Genomic DNA, 23,701 nt, shown 5'->3' with positions numbered 1-23,701 from the left:
CGTGGGTCGTGGGTGCTTGCTTAGTGAGCGACATTTAATCCCAAAGAAAAGAATGTCATTTTATTTCAATCTCAAACTCCCTTGCACACACACTTTTATCCTTTATTTATTTTATAAATAAATAACCCGATACCATTTTAATTACATATATATATATATATATATTCTCAAAATCGGTTCACTTGATTCGACTTACATTCGTATGTATGAAAAGGATTTATTCTATATTTGTAACGAAATTTTTCGATAAATTGTGATATTAATTTTTAAAAAAGGTTAATTTAAAATATGTTGATTTTTTTCTCTTTGCTTTCTCTATATAATTAATAGATTTTTAACTGATATAAATTGTCATCATTCGCGAATTATAATAATGTATATTTTAGTTACATTGCGCTCTGAATTGAATGAACTGTACGCAACGGATCATTCTGTAAATTTCCATAAGGTCATTCTGTGAATTTTTCCAGGTCATACGGTTTAATCGCTAATTGTTGAACGCAATTATTAAACTTGATTAATGCATTATGTTTAATATACATATAACATTATATTTTATTATACTTCATGGATTTTAATAAATAAAGTTTGTTAAAAAATTAAGAAAAACAATATTTATATATTTTAATGTAAATTTTCTTTTGACAAATTTCATGTTAATATTTATCTCTCATCATATTTATATTTACTACTTAGCCAGTTTTCCTTCTTCTTCAACAAGTCAACAATGACTTTTAATCTCTACATTTGCCTAGAAAATAAAAATCTTAAATAAACTAGAACAGCACAAAGATTAGATAACAAAATTATATGTTAATAGCATACAAGGAAAAATTTGCAAAGATGCAATTCTATCTGAGAATTTCGCATAGCAGAATATTGCATTATTTGCAAATTATTGTTTTAATGTCTATCAATAAATCGTTTTATTTTTTTTTAATCTCATGAGATTTATGCGCTATTCAGAGTCAAAATGTCAGAGATATCTCAGAAATGTAATCGATCCTACGCCACTGTGTACAATCGCGTGTTTTGACTTGTAGCTCGTGGCTGGCACGCGTCAATTTTCCTCTATTTAAATCCGAGTTCTTACCGCGGTTTTTCCTATTTGGAAACGTTAATCTTCTGGAGCTTTGTTACGGATTTTGCGGAATTTATCCGCGACACGATCGAAACGATAGATGATTGTTTGTTCATTTCTTTTCAAGACGTACTAATTAAAGAGGTCATAAAGAAATTCTTCAACTGTATAAGGATTCAGAAGAAGGAATCTTTCAACTCGCAACAGCCTCATGATCAAAAGTAGGAACATGTCATTTTAATTATTTTTTGTTATTTTGTTATGTATTTTTATTTGCTCGAATAATGTAAAATATTTTTGTTTGTGTGTTCCAATTAATCCAAAATGCTTATAAAAGAATGAATTTTGCAACGTTAAATCAAAATTATAAAAATTAATGCTAATAACTAATAATAAAGGGCAACTATTAAAAAGTAATGCTATATAATAAAGCAGTTTCTTTTAAATTGTTTGAAAATACAATTATAAAATTTAATTTTTCAAGTTTTTTCTCTTAAATTTTTTTTTATCTCTGTATTATAATATTAAAAGTTGAATTCTTTTAACGATTTATTATAAAAACTTGTATAAACTTTGTGTACAACTTATATTACACAAAGTTTGAAATTGCTACGAGCTTTTACAGAATGCATTGCTATCCGCTGCAGATATGCGAAAGTCTTTTGTAATCTTATCAAAGTATGCTGTATTATTGACGTATGGTTAGATGACATGGTAACATTTTACGACAAAATTTAGAATAATATATTATATAATGAATATATTAAAGATATTAAAATATTAATATTTAAAAAAAATTATTATTGTATCCATTCAGATATTTATAAAATTAGTAAAAAACATTCTGTTAAGAACAAACAAAGCAGTTAAAATATTTACATACTTGACCATCAAAAGAACTTTATTTTCTCAATTTTTTATTATTCTAAAATATATAATAATATTTTATTAAAATTTTTTTTAGTTTATGAATTTAAGAGCATTTTGTAGAAAACTTTTTCAACGCTTTACTAGAAAAGTTTTAAACGAATCATTACAAGTAATCTTAAGAGAGGGAAAGAAAGCAAAAAGCGAATAAATGGATTAAATCTTCAGTGTCACACTGGATGCAAAATGTATGTAAATAGCATATTTAATAGAGAGAAAGTTGAGAAAGCGAAAGTCAATGAAAAGATTGTTTGATTTAAAAGATTCCTCAGAAACATATTAACGCGCATGCTTACGCGATAAATGTATCTTTAAAATGAAAATAATGCACCAAATAATTTCGCACAAACACCAAAAATATCCAAACAACATAACAAGAGATTAATGAAGATTAAAGATTCATTAGTTATCTTAAAATATTTAATTTGATTGGATCAATACAATTTTGCATCCCGATGTAAAAGTTGGTATCTGGCATTCGGAAACCTATACTTGTAATTTTCACCCATACTTTAATTTTTTACAAATTTAGCTAATAATAAGTAACAATATTTCTACAAAAAAAAAAAAAAAAAAAAAAAAAAAAAAATTCTCAAATCTGTAAGATGTTAATTTGTGGGACTTTCGAAACATTTTTCTCGCTTCAAATATATTCAAAATTAGCTTAGGAATCACGTCTATGATCTCTTTTCTTCCGTAGCTAACTATTGTTGAGTGATAATAGAGAGGGTGCGAGTTTGAATTTCAATGAAGAAATTCCAGGCCCAAAAATCAAGAAAAAAAATTATTTCGGGAAATGCGTATCAAAGTCTGGCATATCCGTCTGCGCGCGCGAAATGTCAGAAAAATTTTCGCTCGGAAAATATGTACGAGGGACGTCGCTGATGGAAAGACGTGCAACCCGGAGCGGCCCGGAACGACGACGTCGAGTACTAGGCAGGCAGACAAGCAGGCAGGCGGTGACGGCGGCGGCGGCGGCGGCGGCGGCGGCGTATATTATTGATCAATAAGAGCATGGGCCACCCGTACCGGCGGTGGCGGCGGAGGCAGCTGTCACTTCCTCCGCGTTTTTACGTCGCGCGCGCGGATACACGCGCTCGCCGCCGCGCGCGTGGAACCGTGTCCCCGGTGCCAGGCAGCGGCGCGCGGAGCGTCCTCGCGATCCTGCTGCTGCTTGTCCCATCACATCCTGGTGCTGGCCGCTAGATGCGTCGCGTTAGATGCGTGGATAGGCGGTGCGTGTGTTCCGAGTATACCGAATACGCGTGATATACGCGCCGCCAGTCTCGAGCGCTTACGCATTCTCGGCTCGCGGAAAATATATACGACACGGAGGGGTGCGACACCGGTTGGGGGTAATAGTGCGAGAGAAGGACGGAAAACGAGAGTGCGCGCGCGTGTGTGAGAGAGAGAGAGAGAGAAAGAGAGGCAGAGGAGGGTCGAGTGACTAAGAGAGTGCGCGGGGTAGAGAAAGAGAGAGAGGGAGGGAGGGAGTGAGAGACAGAGTGAGACTGATGTGCTACGACATGTGTCCGTGCTGAGAATCGTATCCCCGACTGTGCCGACCTACGAGGGTATACCTCGAGGCAGGGAGACCGGCTCTACGAGAGAGGGGGAGGGTGAGAAACAACATAAACGAGAAGAAAGACAGGGAAAAATTCTCGTCGTGCCCTGTGCCGTTCTTCGGGGCTCTCTCGTCGTCGTCTACGCGGGACCACCGATGCAGAACTTACGGAAAAAAAACAGTCCGTGCAAGTGTGAGTAGAGCGATTTACTCCGACTCGTGTTCGCGGCGAGTCTCCGCGACGTGTCTTACGTCAAATCAAACGTGCGAATTTACCTGTAAAAGAGTTGTCGCGAAAACTTCAAACTTTACGACGTTTCTCGTCTTTTCCGACGATGAGTAAGGGTTAACGGCGCTTCTGGTACCACCCTGTATATACGTTAGGGGTGGTTAGGGGCGCGTAATATGGCTTCCACGTATTAGCGGCGAGAAGGACAGCCGCATGTTGCGTTGCGTTGCGTTGCGTTTCGCACGGGAGATTTCGCTACGCAATTCGACTCATTAACTGACATATCTCGCGTGTGACGCATGCGACACGAAGGTCGCGAAAAATGAGCCTCCCGTTAGCCGTAGGCTAGCGAATTCATTCACGCGACAAGCGAAAAGTTTCTCCCTTGTGGAAACGTTACCGTTCGAGCGAGTCAGCTGCATGTCTTTCCATAAGATGTCGACAGCTGTGTCGTGCGCGTGTTTGAGATTACTACTGAATTTTTACAGAACAGGGCGAAAACAGGCATTTATTTTCCTCACTCGATTAGTTAATTATTTTAATAAAGCTTAAGGAAATGCTGTCTAAAGAGAAAAAAAAAATTTTAATAACTTTAACACGATTTTACAGCAAGAGCATGCTATTCATTTTAGAGGGAAATGACATTTGTCAATTTCATACTGTCATTAATTTAACATTTAAATACCACGACAATTTTAGTAATTTGTAGTTGTGCATTATGAAAGTATTAAATATTGATTTGCATTTTCAATAGGACATGAAAACGGAGAACTGGCATTAAACGAATTGCAAGAAAATGCAAGTCATACTAAATACATATGTTTTTACAGACTAGCGTCCTGATGAGTCACGTTAGTGACAGCAATTTATCATTCTGTATTTTTTTCCGATTGCATAAAATGTTATTTTTTTTAATTATGACCTTCATTTAATACAATATAGAATATCCATAAATAAAGTCAATTTTGAATCGAGCCGGACTTCTTCGACCCGATTTTTTTAATGAAAATGTCAAAGGTGACGGTAATTTGTTGCGAATAAAAATTTTGTTCACATGATAATACAAGTTCTCCGTTACGTCTGAGTGCTCCATTATTGCGTATCTCACTGCACAATATATATCATATAAAATGGACAAATTAGATATATAGATTCTAAAAATTGACAGAATTTATTGAAAGTCAAAAAATAATAAATAAAATCATACATTCAGTAATTAAATGAGAGAGAGAGAGAGAGAAGTTCTAGAAATATTAATCTCTTAAAATTTAGGAGGTAGAATGTCTCTAAAATCAATTTCTTCTTATTGTTAACAACAATATGTGCGAAAAATGTATTATTATTTTTTTAAAAATTCTTTCGCGACGATATAAAAATTCGATTCAAAGTCTTGCTGTGTTTGATTGCTTTATTGTTGTCTCTGCTCGCGGGCTGCAATAATAATTGTTGTGAAAGAGGTGCGGGTTATACGCGGCCAAGTGCAATACAGGACGCATCTGGCGCAAAAAGCAAGGAGAGAAGCAAGAAACCCGGAGCGCGTGAAGAAGTCTCGATATTTGAGTACCGACAGTTGGCGTTCTCCACTCGAAATCGACGAGTACCTTCTGAACAAACGCGGCAGCAACCTTCGGTCGTTAAAACCGTAGGGGTAGCGAGAAGCTAAAGCCGTTGAGAGAAAAAAAAAAGAGAAAGTTAGGATAGATTGACGCCTCTCTCCCTGTATTATTTAAATTAGTAGATTTATCCTACTCTTATGTATGTAGTTAAATATATTTTCATTGTTGCTGAACCATCTCTAACAATATCATTGATACAATTATTCTCACAAAGCGTGTGATAAACAAAATAAATTATATCCATTATATACAACTTTTTTATATTATACATTGTTATAAATTGTATTAATTAAATTTTTGCTAAAATTATGCCAAAACCGCAAAGTTATAATGCACGTAATTCAGGTTTGCCAGATATTAAATACTTCGATACAGTACGATAATATTTTACTTCCATTTCTATAAAGTAATTACAAATGACATTCATTATTATGGAGGCTAAGCTGTAAATAGGTATCGACCCAATTATCGGCTTCCGTTCCGAGCTATTAATTTTAACGCTCTTCTTCGTTGACGGCAGATCATTCTCATCGAGGCACTCGAGCGGAGTTCTCTCATTTTACAATGCCGCCCGGTCAAATTGGTTATATGACGATCGATATCGGTTTAATACATTTGGATCTATCGCTTCTCGAACCCCCGCGGTTCCAAATACGATAATTCGATCCGAGCCTCTTTCACGCGAGGCTGAGCGGGGCCCACATGTTGTGACATTGCAATGAGAGTTCCTCCCGTTTGGTGGGCTTTCACGTTAATACTTTGGCAACTAGTCATCATGTGGAACGAGAACGATTTGCGGAAAACGACTTTAAACTTGTTGATACCATTCAAAGAAAACTATAGAATGCTTTTGTCTGATTAGAGATCCTGGATTTTTTAAATCTTAAAATAACTTTATATTCCACTTTTTATTTCAATGTAAATTATTTTCTAAAATAAAAAAGTCTCAGAAGAATATATCTATGTACATGAGAAATATATATACTTGATTCACAATAAGTCGATATAAAATATAAATAGATTTGTTTGAAATTCTTGTAATTTTAATTTTCCATCTGGGACGCAGATATTACATATTTTATTATTTTCTATTTGTTTTTTTTTTCATTAAAAAAAGAAAATACAACAAATTTAATCGAAAGATCGAAACGGCCTTATTTTTTCGATTATCATACAGTTAAAATTGTCCGATATTATTTTTAATTTAGTCTCTAATTAATTACTAATTAATTTTATTCATTTCTTCAATCACGGAAAATCTGATTTATAGAATAATAAAATGTTTTCCTTTTCAGTCAAGAATGACCCAACCCGCTTTCTTGGGGAGGGCGTATCGTTCAAGGCGAAACTGATCGGTATTCTGGAGGTGTCGGAAGCGCGCGGTGACCGGATGTGCCAGGCGGCTTTGGCTGACCTGAAGATGGCGATTCGCGCCGCCGGTGAACACAAGCAACGAATCGCCGTTCAGGTCAGCATAGACGGGCTTCGTTTGAGGGATGAAAAAACGGGGGTGAGTTTATTCGCGAAATTATTCATATATTGAAATATAGATACTGGATATCGGATATAATATATGATTACATTCTTATCTTTCGCAGGACTGTCTGTATCATCATCCGGTGCATAAAATATCATTTATTGCTCAAGACATGAGTGACTCGAGAGCCTTCGGTTATATTTTCGGCTCACCGGATACCGGGCATCGGTTTTTCGGCATCAAGACCGATAAAGCGGCGAGTCAGGTAAATCCATCTTTGCATCAGTCTAAATAATTCTTTTTTTACATATGTATTAAAAAAAATTTCCCGCAGTCTCTAATATAATGTAAAGAGATGTATAAAATACAGGGATGGGAAAGTTACTTTTAAAAAGCAACTAGTTATCGTTATCGTTACTTTTTTTAATGTTAAAACAAGACCAAAAATTAAATCAAAAATATACTTTTGTAATATATATTTTATTATATTTTATTAATAATTAAAATATTAATAAAATATCAATAAATTTTTTATTTTAAATGTGTAAAACCATAAAACTATAAATAATAAGGAAAAAGTTTTTGAAAATAGAAAATATAATATTACATGAATAGATTCCAGATATAAAAAGTAACGATAAAAGTAACAGTTAAATTCGTTACCGTCACTAAAAAAAATGTAACTACGTTACCGCTATAGAAAAATAATCTTAACGCCGTCATCACTACGTTACCAAAGAAAAGTAACTGTAACGGTAACGGCGTTACAAGTAACGCGTTTCTTCCCAGCCCTGATAAAATACCGTCTTATTTTAAAGACTGCATTGCATGCGCTTTCGGTAAATTAAATATGCAAAAATTTAATCCTGCAAGATACAAGAGACGAAGGGAGAGGGGGAAGGGGGCATCGAATTGATCGATTTGGCAGCTCGAGATTTATCGAGAACGCGCACGAGCGATTACAACTTCGCGGCCGTGTTCATGCACGCGCGTTCCTACATCGCCAAATACGGTTAAAGTGTGTCAATTATCGGGAACGAATCGTCGCGGCGAGATAGCCCATCCCCGGCGGGGTGAAGTCTAGAATGATATTTGCCCAATCCGAGGAGCAATATCGACCCCGGGCGCGCGACCGTAATCCCGGATGCGTATGTAAATAATTGCATTACGGTATTCGGTTCGACGGAGCCGAGCCTCGCTCGTCCTTGTCGCGGGAGATTGTTGTCGGATTATCCACGGCTCACTTTGTACACCGCTCAAAGGGATCGGGCAACTTCTTGATATTCAAATCTACCAGTATATCCCACTTTTGTGCTCAAGTATCGCGCGATTTAAGCGACGCGGTTCTTTGAGCGTCTCGTTTTTCCGTATCAAAGAAGAGCAAAGATTGCGCGCAATTAATACACACACTTAAAATATTGAAGTGTAATCGAGATTGGAAGAACATTTGATAGAATTTAATTCTAGTAATATTAGTTATGTTGGACTTTTTAATAAATATATGTATACGTTTCTTACGCATATACAAACGAGAGTGAATATACTTACGCATATAATTATTTAATAGGGTTGTTCATATTTTTCTGATTGAAATAATCGCGGAAATACTTTTCCAACATATTTATTAAGCAAAATATTCAGCGCTATAATGTTAATCACGCGATACATTAACATGCTGGCAACTTTTAGCAAGATGTGAATATTAAACGCAACGCAGAAGTTTACAACGGGTAATTGATTGCGTTAAATCGGGGAATATGTTTAACTCTGTTACCGAGCGCTCAGACTTTTCGCTCTCGATCGCTGAGAGCACAGTTGTTGGGCCCTCAACTCGCGCTCAATTCAATAGCGACGATCATCCCCGCGAAAATGAAATCAGTCTCGCGTGACAGGTGGCAAATTAATTCAACAATCTTACGGCCTTCATTCAATTTCCAAGTTTAATTTCTACGCTCGCCTCCTGTAAACGACTCCGGTAATCCTTGCCCGTATATACGGCAGTGGTCGCGTTTGACACGCTGTTGGAGCTTTTAACCGACGTTACAGAGAATCGCGGCAAACAGAGGGGTGTTGTGCTGATGGCACGAGTGAGGGTGGAATAAACGATCGGAGCAGGCTTTCGGGAATTACACGTGGCGGTGGATATTCCTATTCCTTCTCGATATTTTCTATTCGAAGAAAAGAAAATTTATTCACTTATAATACCTTTCTTCTTTTGTAACATGTAATAAAATCGCCGTAAACACATATTTGAAAATATTCTTAAAAAATAAAATATTAAATAAAATATTGATGAATAAAGAAGTTCACTGACAAGAAATAAATTTCGTTATTGCTATTAAGCAATTACATCTTTCGCGAAGGATATAATTTTCTGAAAAATTCAATAATTTCAATCCTTGAAATTCTTTCTCAGTAAATACTTTCGAAGCAAAAATTCCCTTCAAAGAGATAAATCTACTTTCAAACAACGATATAGTTTACGTTCGTTTTAACGTAATCGGTATCGCACAAGTGACGAAAAATGAAAATTTGCTTAACAGGTGGTGATAGCGATGCGAGACCTATTCCAAGTAGTGTTTGAGCTGAAGAAGAAGGAAATCGAGTTGGCGAAACAGCATATAGAGCAGAATGCCATTAACGCGATTAAATTCCACACCGGTGGCATTTTCGTTGAGCCAGCTCCCGATACCAAGGTAAGTTCAATGCCTTGAAATAATTGCTGTCGTCGAAATATTTAAAATTCTTCCCTCAAACAAGTTTTCTTATTTCAACTGTTTCTTCATTTTCCATGCAATATAATAATGTTTTACATCTACAAGATCCGTATTTTTTAAAATCAATTAAAAGTACCATTAATAAAATCGATAACTAACAATAAGAAAAATGACGTACATGTCGTGATCACGTGAATGTAATTAATAAAAGTCATACGAATTATAACAATTTGTTGTAGGGTGCAGCAAGTACCGAATCCTCGTTTCATCGAATTCGCTCGACTAGCTCCGAGGTCGACAAGCCTGCCGATCGCAAGAATGAGTCGCAGAGCGGTGTAATTGCGGATTTGCTGGATCTGCAATTTGAATTAAACTCGCTCCAGCAAGGTATCCATCAAATGGACAAAATCACACCAGAAAATCCCGTGCCGTCTGACGATCTATTCGAAAGCGATCCTTTCGGTGATTCTTTCGCAAACATGAAGGTACGACTGTCTTTCTCATTTAATAAAATAAAACTGTAGTATATGATTATTGCATCGAAAAAAATGTTAGTATATTTTAATATAACAAAAGCGAATTCAATCTTTATTACAGTTGTATATAATATTTATAGCAAACAGAATTTTTGATACGATATTTTTATACGACGTTCTAATTGTATCTCCTCGTATTTAATACAGCTTCAAGATACAGTTCGTCCGATTTTACCACCGCCACCCTCATCGACAAAAAGAGGACATTTAGAGCGACAACATACTGTTCCGGTACCGCCTGTATCAACTACTTCTAGTCCGGCAACAACATTAGTCAGTAAAACACCACCTCCGCAGAGTACAGTTCATTGGTTCGACAAGGATACCGAGAATCTCTTCAACGAAGGCGACAATCTTGAGCTGACAAACTTGAATAAGAATTCGACGACGAAAAAAGATCAGGAGGACGTAAGTATCAAACTTATACGTGCTTTTTGTTCTGCTTTCAATAAGTACATCTTCTCGAAAGTGTACACGATGCGTATGTTTCATATTATAGAGCTCGGCGGAGACTACGCCCCGGAACACTCAGACGAAGAGCCCGCAGATCGACGTATTCACAGAGCTAGATCCTTTAGGGACAGGTTTGATCAAGCCTTACGTGGACAAAAAGGACTTCTTTCAACATCTGAAGAACCCGCCGAAGAAAGTTCTCAAGGATCTAGTATCTACAAATTCGACCGAAAGCTTCCCAACGAACTTCAATGTCACAACCTCCGTGGATTCTCTGGAATCCACCAAGACGCAGAATGAATCGAGGGATAGCGAAAACAGCAATTTCGCCAACTTCGATCAATTCGACGAAAATGAGGCGAATCAATCTTCCCAGCAGAGAATCGATTCGCCGCCGAAAAAAGAGACAGCTGCAAGATCGATCCATCATCAGCCTCTTTCGGTATCTTTGCCGCCGGAAGAAACGACGTCATCTAAAGGAACGGTCGTATCTACAACTTCGGGAGGAAGCTCGATTCTCCGCAGCATGGACAGAGACTCCACAGAATCGACACAGGCGCTGGTGAAATTGCCGAGTCCGAAGAAGTATCTGCAATCCATGCGAAAGAAGGACTTCGACATCGATCTCCCAGCTGGCAAATCTCATTCCGTAGAGTCTAGCAAGCAGTTTCCGGTGGACTTTTCGGTGACGAATGAATCGCCGGCGTCGCCGCTTCGGTCTTGCTCGTCAGACGCGAACTCGCGGCTGTCTAGCTCGAGCGCGGAGTTGGATTTGGTGCCGGAACCGCCGCCCAGAGGTGCGGGTAGTATCCTTATCAATCCGCCACCGTTGCCGCCGAAAAAACAGAGCGTTCGCGGAGGCACGAGACCACCGCCTAGACCGCCCCACACGGACGGACATTTCCAATACGATTTTCCGCAACGCGAGACTTCCTCGCCCTCACCCACTAGAATCGTCAGAGACAAAAATAAAAGTCCGCCGAGGGACACGAAAGGTCATCAGTTTGACGATAACTTCAATCCAGATCCTCCGCAGATGTCCGCCAAATCGGATTTTATGGCTACGACGACCACTGCCTCCGCTTTCGAGGACTCTTTCAGCACGATGATACCATGTACAACATCACTGTCGTCTGCGTCACTTACTGGCAGCATTACTTCGGTTATGAATTCTAAAAAAACGAAACCATCGCTCGATATTACGCTCAGCCAATTGACATCATCCTGGACGAATCTGGATGAGCTGGCCTCCAGTCTCGGCATGACAGTTCAGGAGCTGACAAGTTTGACTTTAACACAACTCACGCAATGCTTGGCGAGTCTGTCGACGAAAGAAACCGTTGCCGATGATACGGAAACTGCGGATCCGGCTGTGACGACTATGAAGGAACAACCAGTTTCGTCTAAGCCTGCGATTTCGTCCTTGTCATCGCTGACGTCGAAATCGCTCGAGACAACAGGCTCAAGTTCGACTTCTTTCACATGCTCAGAACTCTTCAAATCTAATTACGAATCGGAACCGAAGCAAGATTCTACGTACGATAAATACGCGGTTTTCAGAGAGCTGTTGGAAATGGAACAGATAGAACAGAAGGAGGAAAAAGATGTGATCGAGATGGAAGAAGCATCCAACGAAAGCGAACAAGTTGATGAAGAGAAGATCCAATCAGAAGCGCGAGTTAGCGAAAGCACTTCAGATTCAATAACTTCATTGACGAGTTTAACCGTCAAATTATCATCGTCAAAGAACGAGAATTTATTAAAAGAAGAACTCTCGGCAAAACTGGACGAGACGATGATTAACTCCCTCGCAAGTTTGACGGAACAAAAAGAAAAGCTGGTAGAAACCGAAGATAAAGATATTGAGAAGGAAAACGAAGTAGTGGCGGATGCGGATATCACGTCCGATTCATCCACGGTTCAGCAGACGGAAATAGATGTCGAAGACGACACGGAGAAGACGCAAACCAACATGGAAGCGGAGGAAAAAATGGATAATTCCGAAAAAGGAAGCGATGCCAATGGCACGTCGTCTGATAAAGTCGGTTCAGACATCCTCAACGAAGAGACAAACGGTTCGTCCGTTGCTGAAAGATCCTCGGAAGTAAAATCCTCGACGTCGACGTCAAGCGACAGATATGCCGCATTACGTGAGATTATCGGCGAACCAGAACCGTTACCGATTAGAAAAGACGATGAGGAAACGATGAACTCTGCCGGGACGTCACCAGTGATACAGTCTCAACAGCCGAAGAGTCTAGCCGAAATAGAACTGCTAAATCTATTCTCTGATAATCTCCCGCCACCATCGAGCCCGAATATTTCGACTAAGAAAGATTCGATTGATTTAAAGGCCGTGGCGATGGATATCTTTGAGGAAATAAAGATGCTGAATACTGGTATGCATAGCGATAAGGATATCAAGGCACCTTCATCCTCAGGATTCGAGGACATGTTCTGTCCGTTCTCGGAGACGACGCGATCGGACAAGGACGACAGCAAGGAGGACGGCAATTGGGCCAAGTTTGACACGGGCATCTTTGGTTCGTCTGATAAATCGTCCTGCGAAGGGCAACGATCGATAGGCGGCACTTCACCGTGGTCTCCAGACGGCAAGGACTTTCACAGGGAAGTACCGTTCAAGGGTACCGGCGGATATCGGCATTCGGGAGACAGTGATAACGAATGGAAAGACGAGGAAGAGAGCGAGGAAAGCAACGGTAGAGGACGCGGAGACGGCAGGTTCTGGTCCGGACGGCATGCGAGATTTGACGCACCAGGTTTTGAGGATAGATCATTTTACGAGGACGGGGAAAAGCGAGACCGCAGCTTCCGCGAGAGGATGGGCAGAAAGTCGCGCGGAGCACCGTGGACCAAAAGTGGGGGCAGTCACCGGCCGCGCGATCCGTCACCTTGGCACGAGGAAGGTCAGTGGGAGGACGAAGGTCCGAGACGGTATCCACATCGAAAGGTACAGCCTTATAAGGACGAAGAAGATCAATACGAGGTGCACTGGAAATGTCGGCCAAAACCGCCGCCGCAACGGTGCAACTGGAGTCACGATGTCCACGGCTCGTATTACGACGACGAGCGCAAGCGGAAACTGATGCTGTGGAACGAGGAGGATCGGTTCGGCAGTCAAGAGAGTATGGGCTACGACGAGGAAGATCGATGGAGCAGAAGAAGGTACGAGAGAAGACGATGGGAGGAGGACAGTAGATTCTGGAGCAGAAGAGGGCCTCCCGACGCCGATTATCCTATGAGAGAAGCGTATTATTATTATCGTGAAAGCAGAGAAAGACCTCACGATTACCCTTCGTCCTGGGACGAAGAATACGGTTCCGAACGTCCAGGTGACGACTCGCCAAGGTATAATCCAGCTGGCAGAAAGAGACACTGGCCGAAGAGGCCCAACAGCGCAAACGACGGTCGCAACAGCGACATGCTATATCCAGATACGCGCAAATTTGGTGGCGCTTCCAGGTCTGAATGCAGCGATAACGATTCTGATCCATATTTACGGCCCTCGCAGCGATCCAGGAGTCGCGAGAGCTACTGGGGTAGCGACCAGGAATACGATAGCTGGGTGGAGCGACCGTACTGGTCGGAGGGTCCCGATTCGAAGAGCGAGACGATGCATCGCAAGCGGATAGCCAGGCATAAAACGCGACAGACTCAGAAGACACAGAGCCCGTTCGAGGACGATTTCGCGCAGAGCGTCGAACACGTCGAGCCGTCCGGTACCGGTCCGGGCGCGGTAGAACCGTTGGCACCGATGGACACACGCGTACGACTGGAGATGACCGAGCAGAAGCGAGAACCACCGCCCCCCGTGAGTCCTTCCGGCATCAGAGGCCCCAAGGATCACCCGAGACGGGATATTGGTGTCCGGGAATACGGCAAACGGTCGAGCTATTTCGAAGACGATCTCACGCCCACGGCCAGCGCGTCCAGCGACGCGTCTGACCGACCGAGATTGTCGTCCGATTTCAAGGCCACACCGGAGGAGCTGCCGTGCGACGCCAGCAAAGATCCGCAGCAGCCCGTCGACGGCTTCGTCTCCGAGGACAGCGGTCGCGATTCTTTCTTCAACGGCGATCTGAGATTCGACGACGACGCGTTTGTTTTCAAGTCCGAGCTGGATGACAATGTGCCGGATCATCGCGCCACTACGTTGCCGCTAAAGAATTCTAGGCAGGGAAAATACGGACCGGGGAATAATAACAATAATAATAAGGCTGCTAGGGGTGATCAGTATATACGAAAATCGGAGTCGGTGAATATCTTTGCGAGAGAGAGCGATCCGTTCGACGGCGATGATTTCTTCAACTGATCTGTCGAAACGTGACGAACGACGAGAGTAACGATCGCTAAAATCCCGCACTGAATTCAGTGACATCGGTATGGGTTAGATAATTGAAACTTGAATGTGTGTGTACGCATGTGTGAGAGAAAATGAGAGAGAACGAGGGACTATGGGATGGTGTTCGTCACGTACTGAGAAAACGTCGACGTGAAAAATGAATTTCTCGCTATAAAACAGTACACGTGGTTCTTGACAGAAGACTCAGCTGTAGCAATTTTAATGTAGCGAAATTGAGAAAAAAAGCTTCGAACGAATATACGGAAGTATTATATTATATATCGTTGTCTATTACGTTTTCGTTACGCTTGTTTTGTGAAATTTTTTCGAAAATTTTTTTTTCTCGCTCACTGTGATTGACAGATTAGAATTTATTAATACAATTACATTTTCTTGTATATTTTAGCCATGATAATTTACAATATTTATGTCCGCATTTATTAGCAAAAATATAAATTTATTTGCTCACAAAGAAAAAACTAAAATGCTCGAAAATTAACGACTATAATTTTATGTTTGAAAGTTCTAATAATGAAATTACAAAAAACAACCATTCCACAAAGAAACTAGTCACTATTTTAACGAATTTGTATATAATACTATTGGTGTGTTTAGGATCGATTTGCTGAGAGAGTGTGAGGAAAAGAGAGATATCAATATGTGATTTAATACAATTGTGTATTTGCGTAATCGCAGAAATCGATAATTGTTAACATTGAATTATGTATTTATTTATATATTTAATTTATATATATTTATTGTGAAACGATGCGGTGATTTTTCTGATGTCGTTTCTGATTTGCCAATGAGCAGTTTAATTTTAATTGTCTTCTTGAACGAACAATTCTCTAGTCACGTGTACGTAACCGTTCGTTGGGAGCTTCGCGAAAGAATAAATAAACCGATAGCGCGCGTTTTTTGGGAGAAATCAAAACATGATTTTTATACATTTTTAACTAGCACGGATCGATTACGTTGCATTAGGCGTTCGTAAAAACTTTCATCGTCAACGACAACACGTATCCTTCTGTGCATGCTCCCATCGATTCGCTTTTCGGTTACGCTACCGATCAAAATTGCTCTCATTGTCAGTTATGAGAGATCTAGATAAAGAATGATAAAATTATATTTACAAAGACAATTATTATTTTATGTTCGTCATGCTTTTTATGTCTGATATGTATGAACAATTTTATATATATATATATATTAATTTATGCACATATAAGATCAGATTGATAGAACAAATTCTTTATGAAAAATATCAAACAGGTTATTTCATTTTCTAACATTATTTTATATAAGAATAATGTAATTTCGAATCATTCTTTTATAATATAATAAAATTGAGTTTTAATATAATGTTCTACAAAGGATTAGAACTTTTAAATTTTAGCGATAATGATTCGACACATATGATATTTTAACTTCTTTCCTATTTTGAAAGATTATTTTTCTTTTTCTAACTTAATTTTATTTATTTTCAATGTTTCTAAAATTACAATAATAAAAATATCCTATAAAACGATTCAAAGCAGTTTATTATCTTCAACTATTAATAATGTAAATCTATATATATATTTTTTTTGCCTGATCAATCCGATCTTATATGCAAGGCGCGTTGTTTATCAAGATTTACTGCTAATAAATTCTCCGCTAATCTGTGCTTGCGTGATTTATGTTGATAAATATTTTCCGCTAATCACCGAATTATACAGCGATCACGCCGACATTTTACACATACACACACTGTATGTATTTATGTAATAATAGTAGTAAATTATTTATCACCGTTTAATGATTACTCGGATACTGTATTGCGAGTATGCATCAGAATGATAACGACAATACCGCTTTAATGGCAATTCAATTCCTTGTCCCTCCCTCAAAGAAACTTATTAATACGGCTAATCAATTATACATATATAATCGTGCAAATTTATCTCGCTGTTTTTACATACGACTTCTTAAGATATCTGTACAGATACTTTTAAATTCCGCAAAATTGCGGAAGTCAACGTTGGCGAAAAAATCGGCAAATGTATAAAATGAAGCGAATACGTATCAGTGATACATATCTTTTTAGCACTCAATAATAATTATGATGACAACAGTAATGTAAAGATTTTAAAACTTTTTAAAGTTCAGTATATATTGAACAGTTTCCCTATCGAGAATCGCTCTTCGAACGATGCCTACAAATGCACGTATTTCAAGCCTAAAAATTGTGTTAATCTTGCTAAATTACGCTACAATAAAAAAAAGGTTTTGCTTTTCAAAAATTAAATCTTTTGATGATAAAGCAATAAGATCGATATTATATATACATAGATTATTTTCACACCAAGAGAAAAATAAGCTTAAGCATCGTGTTTGTTTTTCTTTCAATTGATTCAAATATTCAAGAAAGATATACAATAAACTTTTGTGATACGTGAAATGGTTACTTTATGGAAATTCTCGCTCGATTAACGATGGATTTCGATTGATTAATACACAAGATAAAACACTGTAAGTATATACAATTTAATAATTACTACTTTAATCTTTAATAATGAAACGGTTCTTTAATTTTACAATTTTGTTTATGTTTTTCTATTAAAATTTTAGTAAGAATTTTCGATACTATTGTATACCGCTAGTTAACAAACGAATTTTAATAAAGACGTAACCAATATAAGAATCAAATTTATTCCATTAATGAAAATAAATTTCATTAAAACAAAGGTTAAAAATAAATAGAGATCTCCTTTCTCATCAAATTTATAGCGTATGCCTAAAATCAAACAATTGTCAACTTGTTTCTGTTCTTTCGAAAGAGAAGGGTTTTCTTCATGTTTAACAAAAGCAAAATGACAAATAATAAAGGCGCCAGTCGTCGAGGTGACGACCACATCGTCATCGACGTTCTCAGATCGCACAATCAAAATCGGCACATCCCTCGGCTCCCGCGTATGTGTGCGCGCGCGCCTCCCCATTTCTTGATTCGGCCGCACACAATGCACAATAAAAGAGCATTAGATCGCCGGCTTTGTCGAGAGAGAGAGAGAGCGGCTGCACGACTTCTCTCGTAACAATGGCGTGGCCTCCACTCGGCCGCGGTGCTCGAAACACCTGGCAAACAAGGAAACAATGCGCCGTACGAGCTGCACTTCGACGGGATTTCGCGCATTTGGGGGTGCGCACACGCTAACAAATTATCACCCTCCCACCCTTCCGTCCCTGGCTCTCTACGTCTGCCAGTATTCTCGCGTCTCGTCTATCTTTTTTCCGTTTTTAGAGCTCGATGCTCTATCGTGACTTTTGGGGATTACGAGACACGCGTGATGCTTCAGCATAACAATTTTTAGAGTACTTTATAAAACGTCATAAAAAATTTCATAAATATATATACACGAAAATGTGCCGCTTTTCTCGCTCAATAATTTTATATCATAACTTCCAAAAATAAATTTATATATTAAAAAAAAAAATTAAATTAACAATTTTTAAAGACCTATTTCAACTCTCATAGAAAATATTGTTAGGCTCGCCGAATGCAAAATCAGAAAGTAAGTTTATTGTCCAGCGTAGATGTGGACTCAGCATCAGGTCGCTATGTCTTTGCGCGGGAGGTGATGCAAAAGGGAGTGGAAAGCTATACAGGATAGAATAAGGGGGTGAAGAAGGGAAAATCAACCCGCATGTACGCTCGTACGCACTCGAAAACGAAAAAGTACTTTTAGCGAGAGTCGGGCGCGCGGAAGCGGGAACTATAAAATGCGCGACGAAGGGCGGTGTGCCCTGTGCCCTCCTCGGACAAATGCAACTCTGAAAAGCCACGAGAAATGTTTGTAATTGGGATCGTTGGCCCGTCGTGCTCTCTTGGTGCTTAATAGAGAGAAAGAGAAAGAGAGAGAGAGAGAGAGAGAGAGCGTGTGTCCCTCCTTTTTGCTCAAGTATGTTCGCGAACGTTTTTACGATACGCGTTGGCGTTTCATTTCGTTAGAACGCGATTTGTTCGGCTCTAGTGTAACTCGTAACGTAAAATATTGCATAATTTCAGAATCCGACTTCTCAAGCAAAAATGAAAAACATAGCTGCATTTTTGTACACTTACTAACAATAAGTCACAGTCGAATTTTACAAAAAAAAAAAAAAAAAGAGAAAAAAATCACATTTTTTTATAGATATAATTATTAATCTTTAATATAAAAGAATAGCTAAAATTTTATTGTAAAAACTTAATAATAATGTTGATATATAAAAAAATTTTTGTTACTTTTATACCTACATCGCGATACGATTTCTTTTTCTTTGTATCGACGGATATGGTAATAAAGTGTCTCTTTACGAAAGAACGATCACCGATAATTCATCCGTCAAGTATTCTCAGTTAATGACGCCGACATCGTTAACGTCGGGCGCGCCAACCTGTCTATCAATATTTCATAAGTCTCGAGTAAAAGTGTCGAGTGTTTACCACGTCCTAAGCAACTAAGCGAATCCTCGATCTCGTTCGCCGGTTAGCCGTAAGTGTGTTCCCCACCGACATGCATTTGCATTGAATTGAATTTCAGATTCGGTCGCACAGCTTCACCACAATCGGGCCGTTCCATGGAGGGCCCCTCCGACCCCCCTCCGTGTCTTTCTTCAATCTGCGCAAATGAGACAATATACAGGGTGAACCACGTAATTTAACCACCCCTATCAATTACTGTCGTTGGTAAAGCGATTCATTTGTCTTGAATAATTTGATTTAAAATTGATCTACAAGATGATTCTCGAATAAACTTTTCATATCGATCGCTCTTGTTCAAATTTCCGAAAAATTTTTTTTAAATAAATATTATCCGTATAAAATAATAGCAAATTATGTCGTCCCTATATATTTTCACATATACATAATTTATTTCGAAATCGCTATTATCGAAAAAAAATGATCGAGTATTTGCCTTTGTGCTTCACGTTTCTTTTATTTTTCTTTACAGCTTACTTTTTGTGTGATTTCTTTAAGGAGTAAAATTTAAAATTTTTTATTGTGAGAGACAAAATAATTCTGTATGTAATTTAATATTGTAACTGAATTATAACAAAATTTTAGTTTTGTATTTATTTTTATCTCTTATCTCTATTTAACGGTTTCTATCCATCCAAATACATTCGCAATGTATCATATATACAAACTCTCTCTCTCTCTCTCTCTCTCTCTCTCTCGATTGCGACAAGGCAAATCTCTCAGTTTATAATCTCTAGATCCCACATGTAAATGACTGTCCTTTCTCGACGCGATGTGACGGCGGACGGGGTAATGAAAGCGGAGGACATCTCGGGAGACCGATGGCGAAGCGAGACGGGGTGGAAAGGAAACGGGGTGGAAAAAGCGTAGAGAGGAAGGGGAGAAAAGGACAGGACGAGGTTGTCGAGTGGAGAAGGAGTAGGGTTTTTCTCGACGCAAAGCAAGAAAACGACGTCTTGAAAAAGGTGCAAAGCCGACAGTATTCTTTGTAGCGGGGATATTCGCCTTGTGCGCCGCCAAGACCTCTCTTCGCACTTCTTTACCCTTTCCAAGCTCCGCTTCCGTCCCGCTTCCGTCTCGCTTCCGTCCCGCTCGCTGCCCGACACTTTCGACTTCCTTGCACAGGCGCCTCCTTCTCATTCTCACGACCATCTCGCCACTTCGTATAAAGTCACAACTACTACCGCCGGTGGTGCAACCACCACCATATCGTCAGCGACGACGACCGGGCTAGTAGTAGTAACGGCGGCTTACTTCTCCGCCCATGCCGGATTCCTCGCTCGACTGCAGGTTCTCTTTCGGCGCGGGATATTTACCAACATCCAAGATGGCGGTATAATCTTGCCCGGCTTTTCGCGGAGAGGGCCGACGACAATGATAATGACGACGACGACGACGACGACGACGAGTTAGTAGTAGCGACGCGGTTCCTTGCCGCCAGTAAACACTCGTCCTTTCTCCCCGTTGCTGCGTTCTTTTCGCAGTTCTTACCGTCTTCATCCTCTCGACTACTTTTTTTTTCTTTTTTAAACCCTTTGTGAGCTTTGTACCGCACGTACTTGAGTCACCGCAAAGCGGCGCCTTTTATTTTTCGACGTTGACTATGACATGTTGCATCGTTCTCTTATGAAATTGAGGATTTTAGGTCGCTGCTAATGCTATATAGATGACAGAATACGTCAACGATTTCTTAATCCTTTTTGTATGCGCGTTATGATATTTTTAAGCGTTTATATAGAATATTTTATAAAGAATATTTTAGAGTTATTTCAGAAAGCGCCGCAATGTAAATTTATGTTAAAAAATGTTATCTTTAAGTTAAACCCGAATATTCGAGTACTTGAAGGATAAATAATATACTTGATATAACGTAATTATTCTATCGATTTTTAGTCGGTTGAAATATTGAGCAAATCGAATTAGATTCGAATTTAGCACAAACTCACTTCGCTGTTTGTAGCTATGCTAGTCGCTAGTACAAAGTCGACATCCCCGATTGCGCGGTTTGCCCTGGAATTTCCGGAAGATTTGGTCCGAGAAGACTGACGCGAAGGGGACGAAGGGAGAAGAAATCAGGAGGTAAATACGAGCGGCGAGAGTCCAGGGTAAGAAGCAATCGAATCGAATGGTGGAACTCTCGGAATCCGCAATCCGCCACGGAGTGAATGGTGAACCTCTAAGAGTTTCCCGTGGAACGGGGTGTATTTCACTCCCTCCCCCCCGCGTTTCCCTTCCTCTCTATTCTTGTCGTCGGTTTTAACCTAACCAGAACTCGAGATTAAGATGCGGTAATCGCTGAATCGGCAAGGGAGACCGTAAAGCGAAAAACACCTTTTCCGCGATATTTTACGCCGCGAGAAAACTCCCGGCGAGAAGATCGAGCAAAAAAATATTTTTATTCAACCGTCACATCGACGAATATTTTTCTCGTGTAACAGAATGTACTTATTGTTTCTAACCGCACAGAAAAAAGAATATTCTTTTACTTTTGACGATATCTTTAATTTCAAAATGTAAATCTTGAAATGAGATTATATTGCGTAAAATAAAGAAAATTTGCCTGGATGAAGATATTTTATACAGTTCAACAAAAAAAAAAAAAAAAAAAAAAAATATATTGTCATTTAAGAATAATTTTCTTGAATGGGGAGGAAAAAATGTTGAATAGAAAATATAACACATGTTCAAATCGAAGATTATAATTTTTTTAGTTGAGTTAAAATAATTATTATATTCTTGAAATGACAATTATAGTATTGAAATAAGATTATATAATATTGTTGAAATTTAAGGTTTTTAAATTCTTCCAAGAAGAAAATAAATTATTGTGCATATATGAAACAATAAACGCGTTCATATGAGTATACAAGTTTTGATTTGACACTTTTTTTCTGTGTGTGAATATCAATGGCTGGTATTGTACTCTCTGCTACATAAAAATAAATAAATAAAAGTAAAAACTTTGCTTAGAACAGTTATATAATAATAGTTTAGGTTTCAAAATATTCTTTTTTATTTAGAAGAGATATCAACTTTTATCTATAAATACTTCGATCAATTCAGACTAAAATTTCTCTCCATCGAAATATATTTATATTTATATTTACATTATTAAGTTATTTGTTAAGATTATATAAGCGATTGGAACTAAAGGGTTAAAGCGTAAATAAACACAATACGATAGATATGCAAGACACATCGAATAATAATCATTACGGCGTCTTGCGGGTCGTGAGATTTCAGAGATAGAATGGCACACAATGCAACGGCGCGGCATTAACATTAACGCGAGCGATATTGAAATCCGGAGAGCGAAGAGCGCTACAACACAAAGAAGCGGAAGCACAATTGAGCGGGGGAACGACTGCAGTTGGCGAAGAGTTTTACCCCGCGCGCGTACGTGGAGTAAGTGCAATAATACCAGATTATTTGCACCGCAAAGCCATGCGTACGGGTAAACACAATATTCGCTCTCGGCTCGGCTCTGTGAACCGATAGTGCGCCCAGGTAGACTCGCATCCGCATCCTATATCGCGGTTCCGTTGCTCTGTCTCTCTCCCTCTCCCCCTCCCCCCCCCTCTCTCTCTCTCTCTCTCTCCCTCTCTTGCTATCTCATTCTCATTCTGGCTTCTCACTTCCTCTCACTTGTACACCAGGCGTCATAAATCCCAAGTCACATTTACTCTACATGTATTTTCTAGAAATATTTTCAGAAGAAATGTATTAGATCAAGATATTTTTTCATATCATATATTTCGGCGAAATTATGATTAGAAAAAATAAGAAATTAATAAATATATTCAAAATTATTTTATACTTTCATTTCAATAGATTTATTAACAGGTAGATTAATGGATTTCCTCACAAATTTACATAATAAATTTCGTCATAAATTATATGTATATATATATTTATATATATATATATATATATATATATATATATATATATATATATATATAATTAGCGATACACAATAATTACAAAGATAAATTTAATTAATTTGAGTGTCGATAAATTATACCGAATTACTTAAAATTAAATTAAATTAAGTTCAAAATAATTTTGTTAGTGACTTAGAATTTGACATAAGATCATATAATCTTTATTCTTTTCTCCAATTTTACATGTAAGATATGTAAATTGTATAAAATATACATATAATTAACATTTTTAATATAAATAATTATATATATAATTATTTATATTAAAAATGTTAATTATAAGTATATTTTATGTA

The 23,701-nt window shown here is 38.5% G+C and overlaps 2 protein-coding genes across 2 annotated transcripts in view; one reads left to right on the top strand and one right to left on the bottom strand.

Annotated features, from left to right (window-relative positions):
- Positions 1 to 23,701, bottom strand: part of Cue (Low-density lipoprotein receptor repeat domain-containing protein cueball) — a 62,584-nt gene that overhangs the window by 12,658 nt on the left and 26,225 nt on the right. The window lies entirely within an intron of this gene.
- Dab (DAB adaptor protein) lies at positions 3,500 to 17,259 on the top strand. The gene is made up of 7 exons (XM_072899090.1): positions 3,500 to 3,765; positions 6,713 to 6,927; positions 7,016 to 7,159; positions 9,438 to 9,590; positions 9,851 to 10,096; positions 10,295 to 10,555; positions 10,647 to 17,259. Exons 1-7 carry the CDS (start codon positions 3,729 to 3,731, stop codon positions 14,931 to 14,933), a joined length of 5,343 nt encoding a protein of 1,780 aa, XP_072755191.1. The 5' UTR covers positions 3,500 to 3,728; the 3' UTR covers positions 14,934 to 17,259.

The sequence above is a fragment of the Anoplolepis gracilipes genome, chromosome 9 (assembly GCF_047496725.1).
Source record: "Anoplolepis gracilipes chromosome 9, ASM4749672v1, whole genome shotgun sequence".
In the NCBI taxonomy this organism is placed as follows: Eukaryota; Metazoa; Arthropoda; class Insecta; order Hymenoptera; family Formicidae; genus Anoplolepis; species Anoplolepis gracilipes.
This window is presented reverse-complemented; position numbering and strand designations above follow the sequence as displayed.

Bases quoted from the DNA above. Each gene is read 5' to 3' on its own strand.
- Dab (XM_072899090.1), top strand. From the start codon at position 3,729: ATGCAGAACTTACGGAAAAAAAACAGTCCGTGCAAGT. The intron at 6,928-7,015 runs GTGAGTTTATTC...TATCTTTCGCAG, and splicing joins TGAGGGATGAAAAAACGGGG to GACTGTCTGTATCATCATCC. The intron at 10,556-10,646 runs GTAAGTATCAAA...TTCATATTATAG, and splicing joins CGAAAAAAGATCAGGAGGAC to AGCTCGGCGGAGACTACGCC.